The sequence below is a fragment of the Cottoperca gobio genome, chromosome 15 (assembly GCF_900634415.1).
Source record: "Cottoperca gobio chromosome 15, fCotGob3.1, whole genome shotgun sequence".
Classification (NCBI taxonomy): domain Eukaryota; kingdom Metazoa; phylum Chordata; class Actinopteri; order Perciformes; family Bovichtidae; genus Cottoperca; species Cottoperca gobio.
In genome coordinates this window covers 10,756,123-10,768,721 of record NC_041369.1, presented here as the reverse complement: position 1 = coordinate 10,768,721, position 12,599 = coordinate 10,756,123, and the positions used below count along the sequence as shown (strand labels likewise).

At 39.5% G+C, this 12,599-nt stretch overlaps 1 protein-coding gene across 6 annotated transcripts in view; it reads left to right on the top strand.

Annotated features, from left to right (window-relative positions):
- The window catches only part of LOC115019661 (neurexin-1a-like), a 237,272-nt gene extending 224,723 nt beyond the window's left edge, over nt 1-12,549 (top strand). For all 6 annotated transcript variants that reach the window (XM_029449122.1, XM_029449123.1, XM_029449125.1 and 3 more), the window contains one exon: nt 10,530-12,549. In XM_029449122.1, coding sequence (XP_029304982.1) covers nt 10,530-10,834 — 305 coding nt within the window. In that variant the 3' untranslated portion in view covers nt 10,835-12,549. The remainder of the gene's footprint in view (nt 1-10,529) is intronic.
- Nucleotides 12,550-12,599: the final 50 nt, after the last annotated feature.

Sequence of the window (12,599 nt, the reverse complement as noted above, 5' to 3'; positions counted from 1 at the left end):
ATTAATACATGATATTGCATCAGTACAAAAACCAAAGTGTAAAAACGGCAACAGCTGGCTAACTGTTTCCAGTCTTTGAGCTTTTCTAAGCTAACCGGCTGTAGTGGCATACAGTATGTAACATACAGATACAATAATCTAACCAGGATGTAAGCATATTTCCGACAATACCAAACTCTCTTTTAAGTATGTTACAGTATAAACATAAAATTAGATACTAATGTTTTATTACTATAGGTTTATACACTGTAAGAAATGGGCAGGTTGTTGTGACCAGGATGTGATAGCAAATGTAAAAAATGTTTTATTCTAACTGATTCATGTTCATGGTTGATTGATACATACAATAATACATACCATGCCAAAATGATGCTCAAATAATTGGTACTGTAGAACAAACCTCCAGTATGCATGAATATAAAAGAATGATGAAGGAAAGCATGAGAAAGTTTCTCTTGCTTATTATTTCAGAATACACAATATTTCTCCTCTGAACTCTGAGTCTCTTTTCTTTTTTTGACAGTGCAGAGTGCACAGAATGAGCGTGTTATCCTAACATAACATTGCCTTCATCAGCCGGCTGTTCATCTTTCAAATGTTTATACCTTCTTCACCATTCCACAAACATCAATTATGTAACATGTAGCCATGTAAAATGTGATTTGTACTACAGAAATGGGCTCTTTGTCAAATGCAAGATTCACACCAGCAGCCTCAGTGAGAGCTTTGGTCTACGCATCCTTCTAACTTTCACAAATAATCTCTCAGTGCTTTTATTCCCAGCGTCAGTAGCCCTTTACTGTAGATTGACCATAGGCAGGTTAATCATCTCTAGTTTCCTCTTCTCTCATCTTTTACTATCCTCAAGCATTGTGCAGAGACTTTACTGTGGCAGCTACTAATGTGTTTGACATTTGTTTTAATAGCTTTAATTCATGGGTGAGGAAACAACACATAGAGTAAACCAATAAATCAAACTGCAAATTAATGCTCTCTATAACCCAATGGCAATGGCTGGAATGCACCCAACCAGGAATGGGGAACATTTAGAGCAAGGGTGTCAAACAAGGGTGTCAGGGGCCACATGCAGCCCAATTTGATCTCAAGTGGGCCGGACCAGTAAAATCATACCATAATAACCTGTAAATAACGAGATCTCCAAATGTTCCCCTTTGTTTTAGTACAAACAAGTACATTCTGAAAATATTCACATTTAATTAACTATATTTTTACAACACATTATGAACAACCTGAAAATTCTTAAGAAAAATAAATGCAAATTCAACAATATTAAGCCTCAGTTGATCATTTACACATGTGTACAACATACACATCACAGTGTGTCTACAAAGGCACAACACATTTAGTCACAGGTATCTGGAACTGAACAATATAGTATTTTACTTCATGATCAAAACAACTCGTCAAGCTATAGAAATTATTTTTAAATGTACATTAATTTCCACATCTGTGTAGTAATCCTGATCACCTGAACTGACACCACACCACACAAACTAAAGTGGGAACTATTAAGGAAGAAGGTTAAGTTATCCCCCTGCCTTGTAAATGTATACATAAAAAATACATAACAGTTGTGTCTCTTTGTACTGAAGCTGCTGACTGACATATGTCACAATGTTCAGTGTCTTAAAATATTTTCAAAGTAAGTATTCATTTTCACAGAAATATATTTCAAAAGTGTCTGAAGCAGCATTTGCAAAAAGTGTAGTATGGCAGGCTACAGGTAACGTCTTCATCACTGAGGAGGCTGTCAAACTGACGCTGATTCAGACCTCTGGCTCGGATGAAATCAACAGTTCGGACAAACACTGCCATGACGTGATCCATTTTTATCGACTTGCAACACAACGCTTCCTGGTGCAAAATACAGTGAAATGTATAAAAACCATGTCCTCCATTTGCAGCCTGTACTTTCTGAATTTTGAATTTTGTCACACACCTGGTTTTTCCCCGATCATTGATGGCGCGCCATCTGTAGCCACACTAACAGCACGGGCCTAGTCCACTCCGACCCGGTCCAGCGCTCCAACGAGAGCGTTGAAAATGTAATTTGCTGTTGTGGTGTCCGTCATAGCACCAACTCAAGGAACTCCTCAGTGACGGTCAAAGTCTCATCAACACCACGAATGAATGTGGCCGATTGAGCAACATCCGAAATGACTTGACTGTGTGCTTCATCTGGCTGTTTAACTCTGCCGAAAGATCTGAAATCCTATCTGCCACAGTGTTTCTCGTCAGGCTAATGTTGGCAAAAGCCTGTCACTTCTCAGGGCACACGAGTTCTGCAGCCTTCAGCATGCATGTTTTCACGAACTCACCCTCACAGTCTGGCTTTGATGCTAATGCTATTTCGCTAGCAATAAGGTAGCTAGCTTTCACTGCTGCATCGCCGATATCTCGGCTACGGGTAAAAACAGACTGCTGCTTCTTCAGACCCGCTAACAATTCATGCATCTTCTCTCTTCTCAGTTGTCCTTGCAAGCTGTTTTATTTTTCGCCATGACGAGTCTCATAGTGGCGCCGAATATTATATTCTTTGAGCACTGAAACCTGCCGCGAACACACCGGGCACACAGCTCACTCACCTCTGTGAATAAATAGGAAACGGTCCATTTTTCTTCGAAAACACATTTGAAATAACAGTTACTTTAATTGAAAAATTGCAGTTAATGTCTTCTCTGTAATCTTTACACTTTGCAAAATCATCCCTCGGGCCGGATCAGACCCTCTGACGGGCCGGTTCCGGAACGCAGGCCGTATGTTTGACACCCCTGACTTAGAGGTAAATTAGCGTTTTAAAGGTAGCTGTGAAATTAATGAAACATTAAGAACTCTGTGCTGGCTTAAGAGGTCACTGCCCATATTTAATAGGTTATTCAATCATACCCAGCTGGAAGTGTGTGTGTGTGTGTGTGTGTGTGTGTGTGTGTGTGTGTGTGTGTGTGTGTGTGTGTGTGTGTGTGTGTGTGTGTGTGTGTGTGTGTGTGTGTGTGTGTGTGTGTGTGCCTTTGCTGAACACAGTTGCATGCACCTTGCATGCCAACAGACTGCCACTAGCAATGATGGTTTAAACAAATGAATAAAACACTTCTGAAGACTGGATGCCCATTGAATGTGATCAGAGCTCATGCCCATCAAAAAAGCACTGATGACCTTCAAGCAGCATACATCCTCTTTTTGCAAAACACGTTGCTGTTATTATTGCATACTTTGTCAATTTATGCAGAGAATCTTATGGAATTCTGCATTTTTTTGTTTTTCTGCACTCTTTCAGTGAGGATTATGCCGTCCAAGTCTTCTTTCTTCATTCTATTTTAAATGAAGTGTGTTCTGAGTGAAAACAGGATTTCACACTCACTGTCAGTTTTTCTCTTTACTGATCCCGCATATTTATATTTTCAATTATTTTTCTTTTTCTACCACACGTCTTTTGAGTGTGCTGACATTGATGCTAACACAATGTGTATGTTTATACGTCTAAGTAGGGCATGAAAGACTTTGCTTTGCCGAGAAAAGGAATAAAACCCAGACAGAGGTCAGTTATGTTCATGATATAGTAAACTAAGTCTTGGAAATATTACTCAAAGATTCCCTGTTGACCAAGCTGTAAGATGCTTTCTAAAGATGCTTTTAAATGCTTAATTTCTCTTAACTGACTGTTCAATCTAGTGACAGGGTGAAAGACCTCATCTGAGCACTTACTGTCTTTTTCCAAGTCTCTAATACAAGAAAAGAAATGCTTCTGTGTAAACTATATATTTCCAAATACAATGGGCATAAAAAATATGATCACAATTTCTTTGAACCACTAGTTTGATAAAAGAAAATTAGATTTTTGGATTTCATATGCAGAGATATTGGAGTGTGTTCACACATCATAGACACAGTTCGCAGAACAGTTTGTGTCAAAATGTTTAAATAACACACATTGTGAGTCTGTAGTTTGGATCTGATAATCTTCTGCAGAAGACCATTCAGCTTATGTGCAATAGAAAGCTCCTGTGAAGCTATAGGCCCACTGTATATATCGCATGTATAGACCCTAAGAACATGTAACCCGACTGGGAGAATCTAATCAAGAGACAAACTTCAGACTTGTGGCGTTCAAGCTGAGTGAACTTAGCCTCATTCTTTCATCTCTCCTCTTTAAGTGGAGCTCCTCTGGGGAAGGCTTAAACTGTGCCATACCTTTTACTGGGATAATTCACATATTTCTCACTTGGACCTCACTACAAGCTCTCTGTTCATCATCATCCTCCACCATCAGCATGAGCAGAGTCACTTCAGACTCTCACATGCATGCTGTCATCAGGCTCGCTGCCAGCATGTCACAAGTACAGGATGGCTCGCATCACTTCTCGAGGACACTCAGATAATTAAAGAGGGAAGAGGGATTTAATAAGTGTTTTGGCTCTGGTGCGGTTGATACAGTGACCTGTCTGCAGACTGATCCCCAACTATATGACGGCTCTGACAGCTTGTGATTATGGTTGGATATGTGAAGTAAGAAGATGGTATAACAGTAATCTGGCTGAATAACAGCAACGTGTCACTGAGCATGCCAACTAAGCTTGGGGTTGCTCTGAATGCATCCCAAAGCCACACCTTCTTAAGCTCTCAAAGATGCACTGCTCATGTTTAGGAGCTGTTGCAGGTTGCAGAGGACTGACTTCACACAAAATCTCCTTTCATTACGTTCTCACTAAAAATAACTTCATTATTTTAATTATTTTTGCCTGATACTTAACTCAGCGTTGCCATAGTGCATCCATTTACGAAGAAACATCGTCCATGTCTACTCAACAATACCCTTTCGACCCATTAGCACCACCAGTTAATGAAAGGTCAAGCCCAGTCTGTCCATTCAATATATCCTAAGTAGCCCTGGTTGCTCCATTACCTCTCAACAAGCCTCACGCACACCTGAAGTAACCCCAACCGACTCCCCTCTCCATGTTTTCCTTCATCCGTGGCCCACCATCAACCTGCTCACCCTGTTACAAATTACCAAACAAATGAACCCTCTCGCTGGAGACAAATGAGGAAAAATAGCCTTTGAAGAGGACCATTTATTCAAATCTCCCCTGACAGTGTGGAATCTCTGATCCCATTCCTCTCCTTGAGAGCACGTGGCAAAAGGAAGTCAGGCAAAAAGGGGAATCACATCAGGCATTTCACAGGCTTTTAAATGACAAGTTCCATTGCACCAGCACTACTATCCCCGAGAGGTGAGATTGTGTTTCCATACTGAAGAATCCAGGTAGAATTAAGAGAAAATATGCTATCAAAAAAACCCCTGCAGTAACCAGAACATTGAAGCCAAGCCAATCTCAGTGTTCATGTCATTGCGCTGCTGTGCCTATCTGTTTACTGAATGGAATTTGTGGCCAGGCTATTTAATTTTCTTCACTAACATTTATGGATGAGGGTCATAGATAAGATCATCTACGTTTCTTTATTTACGATTTGTCTTGCGCGTCTCTTCGAGACTAATCTCAGCAAAAGCTTAGTGAAAGCAAATGATTTGTGACTAAATGACTGAAACATTAACTGTTGTCCTTGTGAATAAAACAGCAAGGACTCTATGATGGTCGGGAATTGATACTGTAATTTAGGTTCCCGCTCTGGGATGAGAGGTAGAGCAGAAAGTTATTCTGGCAGCTTTTACACAACTGCAATCCTTCAAAAGTTAACGCCCCCTGAGTTTACCTCTATCGCTTCACGACTGCACTATGCTGCCATGAAGCTAGGTGCCACTTTAAGGTCATTTTCCCCATGTCTAATTTTACCCTTGGGTACGCTCGAGTAGAGCGTATAAGAGCAGCCATCATTTTAAACACTTGTTTCAGGCACTATTTCTTTCTCAGTTTATGTGCCTTCATTCTGAGGTGATGGAGTGCTAATGAATAGACAGGCAGATGCATTTTGACTGAGGTCTTATGAGGCTTTCTCGAAGGCCACATTACTTGCCTGAACCAATCTTGAGGGAAAGCGGGACATGGTGCACAGCCAGACTCATGGGTAGCAAATGAGCCGCATCATCAGGTGTATCAGTTAATCTAAGGGAATATGAAAGATCCCCGTGTGCCATCAGGTGGCTGTTTGATAGACTGTTGAGTCTAAATACAAGCTAATGAGCTGTAATGAATGCTAATCTTTTTGGAGTAAACATAGCACCGTTTCAGCACGGTGCTAAATATAGTCGTAATCCTTTAAGTAGCGTTCACTACACAGGTTTTTTTGTTAAGATATCAAATTTGATTTTGCAGGAAATATTAGAATTTTTGCTGAAATCGTTCAGCGTGAATGTCAAATTTAATGAATGGATCCAATAGGCTACTTATTTTACTTTTTTGTGGTCAGTTGATTGAGTGGCTCCCGATGACTCTCAAAGTCTCTGTGTGAACGCAGCCTGTGGGGAACCAATCAACAGATCCAGGGAAGAGGAAATAACAAAGCCCAGAGCTGGAGGTGTTAGCTTACAGGAGGAACAACAATGCACCATGGTACTGTTCTCACATGACTCACGCCTGATATAGCAGTCTGACGCCGCCTGCTTCCTGAACTCTTCCAACACCGTCACCTTGCTGTAGGAGCCAGCCTGGTCTCATATACAACCCACGAGCCACATCGAGAGATCTCTCCTCCATCAACCTGCCATGTTATCTACACTTTCAACTTTTTGACCCCGAACAAAGGCGAGATAGCAAATATGAAAGTACCTCGCCATTAATACCCACACATTGGCTTGCTGGGAAAAGAGCCATGTCAACCAGTGACTTTTGCCCACAAGGCAAGAGCATTCTTCACACCTGTCTGCAAGGATAAGTGGGCTTGTCGCAAGCAGAGCTAATCTGTTGCAACGCTCAGTCACACTCAATCCACCAGTGGTGCTCTCCGCTTGCCCTTGAATGTCTGCTGGCATCGGAAGCATACTTGGACCACTGATCAGTCTAACCATGGTGGAAAACATGTCAATGAACAGCAGCGGCATCTCTTCTCCTGGCAGACTGCTTAGAGAACCTTTGCCCTGACACTGTTTCATGCCCTCTAGGTGTAGCATGAACAAGACCTACCTAATGTGTGGGTCAATAGCTAATAGTACACCATTCACAAACAAAGAACATTAAGCTGTCACTCAAGAAGAGAAATTAATGCAACCGAAAAGATTGTTTATCTCTAAAGCCATCAACACTGAGGGAGACTCGAGAGACAGAAAGAGTGAAGAGAGCTAGCGGAGCACTGTGTTGTGACTTGGACAGCTTTCAGAATATGAAGTGAGCTTGCTGATGTGCAATCACTTACCTATTCACTGGTGTTAAATGATCGCCAAAAGTGCAGCATTTGAAGTTGAATATTGTGTAAATACTGGATAATAACATTAGTATCAATAATTACCGTGAAATGTAGTCCACAGAGGAAAGACGTGTAATGTTTTCAGAGTCTTTAGCAGTGCAGTCTTTCTATACTGCCTTTTCAAGCAGTGATCATTTAACATTGACAACATTTAAAGTAGTATTTTTGGTCTCTATGATAGATATGCTCAATTTAAAAGAGTTTCAAGAGTCTTCTCACATTACCATATTGCAAAGAAATCAATGGAAGCGAATAGATCCCCAGATAAATTCATCCAAAAATCTAAAAACAAATTAACTTGGTTTGCAGAATGGTAAGATTTGATGTAAAGTATTTGTGATTCGTTGTGAATAGGGAAAAACACACAGCACGATCCTTTTAAAATGGAATTGCAATCGCTGGTTGTATTTACTGTTATCTGAATGACAGGCACACCCTCACCAAAGAAATCCCAAAGAACCGGCTTGCGTTTATGTTGTGCTTTTTTGACATTGAGAAATTGCCACAAAAAGTGCTGTATCATCTTATTAATTCTGCCTGTCCTTCACGGATTAGAGAGAAACAACCTTTTTATACAATGAGAACAAAAACTGCCCTCTTTGTTCACGCTCAAAGAAGTTAGTCTGTCATAGGATAAGGATTTGATAAGATGAGACAAAGTGATTATGATGAACTTCAATAGCAGCAAAACTTTGTTTTCCTTGTCTTTTCCTTTTGATGTAACAGATGGATCGAGTCGAGTTGCTCTCTACTATGGACACTTCTTCTAGCTTTGGAAGAAAGTTGTGCGTGTGAAAATATCACTCTGACTGGCCAAGATCAAAGGATGGAAATAATGAAGAGGCATTGTCGTGGGTCTTGTTTTAAAGTGAAATTTTCTTTTTAAAGCTGGCTCAATATCAAAGCTGAAGAATGCAATTATTTTCTAAAACCAAAATGCTCTCCAAAAAGGTAGCGAAGGAAGTGGAACAGCACAATGGGACATGAGGGACGGCACATGTCAAATGATTCTGAATAAATATCTAATACCCTTTTCAATGAAAATGTCATTGTAAATGGACAATTAAATGACACGCGTCTTTTCGCTCAAATTAAAATTCACAAATATTCAGATTAATGTTGTAGTTACTATTAATGTATATGCCATTAGGTTTGACCATCTTTTAACCATAAGTTTCAATATACAATGAGTGTTCATTAAATTGGTACTACTGTACGCTCCTGTCTCACTCTTGATGAGGAAGGTAACCAGAAATATAACCATCTTCTAATATCCTGACAGAATATTTTACTCTAGCCTTAAAATGTTCTAATAATATTTTAATAAGTCTAAGGTTTTATATTGTAAATATACTAGCAGGGCAAACTTAACTAAGGAACCTTAACTGCTCATTAAGAATAACAGGATTAAGGGCATCAAAGCTAATATAGCAATTTATCTAGCTCACGACCACATTTAGTATAAAACGTAGTAAAACTATGAAAAGATGTGAAAATGTTAATCTATATGGAACATATATGTTACTAAAAGCTGACTAACATTTTCCCTTATCGTCCAGGTAATAAACCAACACAAAGTATGACATTTTCCTTCGTTTGGAACACACACTTTTCCCGTGCTAACACTTTCTCGTTTTACTGCGCCTACGCCTTCTAAAAGCGTTTCACCTTCAAAATAATATCTCTACCGTTTATGTGTTATTTGAAAACTTAGCTTAGAAATACCTGTGAGATGAATAAATGTGACACATAAATTCTCAAAGTATACTAGACCAAACTAAATGTCATACCCAGAACAAAGTGGTTCATTTATTGCCTCCAAGTGCAGGATTCCCATTGCTACCGTATATTCCCTCCATAAGAGTGTTTCAGCACTCTTTGGACGAGGAGGAGCAGCAGCAAAGTGAAATACTGCAAAACCTGCTGAATACCTTAAAACTATCCAGTCAACACAGGAGAAATAATTCAGCCCCACAGCTATTCACGTGTCATTTGTTATTGTTAGTTTGTCCAGTGTAAATGCAAATGGAAGCGTAACATCTTCTCGTCAACACAACTATAATCTGAACCCAGCTGTAAATCCCTCAAATATGTTTTTTGTTTTTTTTCAAATCCAGCGGAACGGGAGTGCTTTCATTTCCAAATGTTAGTGTCAAGTGTTTAGATTTCACAAACGCAACAAAGAAAGCTTAAACAGAAATGATGACTGCTGCAAAAACACACAGAGAGACGTGCCAGGAGGACTGAATAATATCAGGGGGCTGACGTGTTTTCAGAATATGCTCCATTGAATGGCACCATTTCAGAACAGAAGTGGGGACAGCCTTTGGCAAAATCTGCTGAATCAATTAAAGAGTTTTTTCTATCTGAAATATTTATTTTCACAGACTATGTGATACAGTCATGCTGCTTGGTTATACAGTATAGTAAATGTTGGAACAATGCTCTGTTCATTCACGACCGTGTTGTAAAACATGTAATGATCTGTGAGCTGCTTCTATAGGAATCATTAACACAGTCTTTTGTCAGTGTCTCTTCTGAATTGAGCAAATCTCTTTATCCTGCAGCACCTCACCTTCTTCATTCTCCCAAAAATGAAGAATTAGAGTTCAGTGAATCTTGTTAGAATAATGTTGTGCAGGAATTAAACCACTGCCAGGCAGTAGATTACACAGGTAGCCAGGTAATAGCATATACTTAAAGTCTACAAAAAAGTCCTGCTCCTACATTTATTGAAAGTTCTCAAAGACACTTGAATTTCTTCCGGATTTAGCTTGCAAACAAATGGGATTGTTCATTATTTAGATTCCACTTTTGGATTAATGTACTGTTAAGTGGGACAAAAAGAATTTGACGGCATGTTTAATGCTTACTATGTTTAATTACAGGCGTTGTTTGTTGTCGCTTCACTGTAACTGCATGCTCTTCTATCAGGCATGAAAGCCAATCCTATCAGCCAACATCTACTTTAGCTTCAGCAACCTTGAGGCATTATTTCTGCACTATCATTCAGCATTAAACTGTGATATTGATTTGCACACGTGGAGAAGAAATACATTTGTTCACTATCATGAATCCAGTTGTAGTAAATATGTAAAAGCTAGTGATCCCAGTACATTTGTGGTAATCTTATTTTATTGTCTCCCTTACAGCCAATCCCACCGGCACTGGACCGAAGGGTTACCCTGGCACGTCGGAGGTCTTCCGGGAGTCCAGCAGCACGACGGGGATGGTGGTCGGCATCGTAGCAGCAGCGGCGCTGTGTATCCTCATCCTGCTTTACGCTATGTATAAATACCGGAACAGAGACGAAGGTTCATACTACGTGGACCAGAGTGGCAACTCCATCGGCAACTCGGCGCGGTCCAACGGCACCGTGTTGAAAGAGAAACCAGTGAACACCGCAAAAACCTCAAGCAAGAGTAAGAAGAACAAGGACAAGGAGTACTACGTGTGATTGTCAAAGCTTTGGTCTCTGCCAGACCAACTTAAACATTTATGGAAAAGACGAATCAGGACATCAACATGTGTACAGTATAATAACAAAGATGAACATTATTTAGTCATTTTTTCCTATAAGACAGTGCTCTGAAAAGTAAATATGAAAAATGAAAAAATAACTTTCTTTAGACTCATGGACTCGAGACAGAAAAGATTTACTGTCTAGAAGAGACTGATGGAAAAATGGCTCTGGCGACTGGTTGAAAATGAACTGAATACATATCTAATATGACAACCAAACAACATTAACCCATCTGTGTTTCCTTGGCCAGGATAGTGATCTCACTCCCTTGTTTCTGGTAAACAGAGGAGCTGATGCACTTTGCAAAGGCAGAATCAGAATTACAAACTTAATGTTTTCATAGACATTGCCTGTGTTTGTGTTGTTGAGACTTTTTCTAGAGAAAATGACACAAAGCATAAATAAATACATACATCAATACGCCAAACATTTACTGTGGAATAAGAGAAGAAAAAAAAATCAGGTGACGGTGAAGTCAGAAAGAAAAAAAATCCCTGAAGGATCTCAGAGGAATCAGCCAAAGTACTCACTGAAGAGGATGATGGCCGGCAAAGACTAATACCTGGCTGACTGAGCCGCCGCAGTGCAAAGATGAGAGTGGATGGCAGATTCTGTTGAAAGACGATGTTTGAAAAGAAGAATATTTTCATTGTGCCAGTAAGAAATCTGGAGGCCTTCGTTTTCACATTGTGTGAACTCAAAGGAGAGCGTTTCCTCAGAATCATGGGGATTTCTCTAAATTGATCATTCGGGAGCCATGCACGCAAAATTATCTTATTACAGTACATATGTTTATATACAGTACAACCACATCTATATGTGCTTTCTGGACTGTGACAAAGTGGTGTTTTATAGCCTGTTGTATAGATGATGCAAACTATAACTGCTCCTCAACCATTTTGGAATAAAACAAAAAAAAGGACAAAAAGAAGACATAAGTGTTATTAAGTGTTGCTAGACATAGAAGATTTTATGAAGACATCTGCATTTCTTTTCAGTTGGATAATAATTTGATTCTCCCCTGTTTTTACATGTGTTCCTATATAGTTTTTTATACAAATGCCAACCTGAGATAGAAGATCCCAGACCAGTAGTAGCCTAACCATTCCCAAAAACTGCACAAGGCGTTGATAGGCGGCGAGGCATGGCATGACAACTTGTGTGGCTCTCTTTTAAGGATACCGGTAGAATCACTGCCTTCCTCCTCAATCCTGACTTACAAGAGCAAGAATGAAGACCAAGAATTTGACTGATGATGATGATGATGGAAGATGACAATGATTAAAATAAATTAACTTGCTGTGTGTGTTTCCAAGTGGTATTATAAGATTGTCTAATGTGTGCTTGGGCTGATGCAAAACCAGAGGAGAATAGCTCAAAATAAGTCTCCATTTCAACTGTTCTGTGTTTGTTCTGTCATTCTGTCAGTCAATTCTGTTTTCCGGAGACCTGTACTTGGAAGGAGTATGAGGATAATGTCCATGAACTATAAATGATGATTATGAATTCTCTTTGTTTGCCCCTCTTTTATTTCTTCTTGGGTGTTTTATGTTTAATTGTAACTCTTCTTGTACTCCACGTAAGAAAACAATATACATAAAAAAAACTAGTTTTGAAAAATCAAATGAATAAAATACTACCTAAGTGAACTTAAACCAGTCTATTGGCAACGTATATCAGAGAAACATGTACGTGTTAT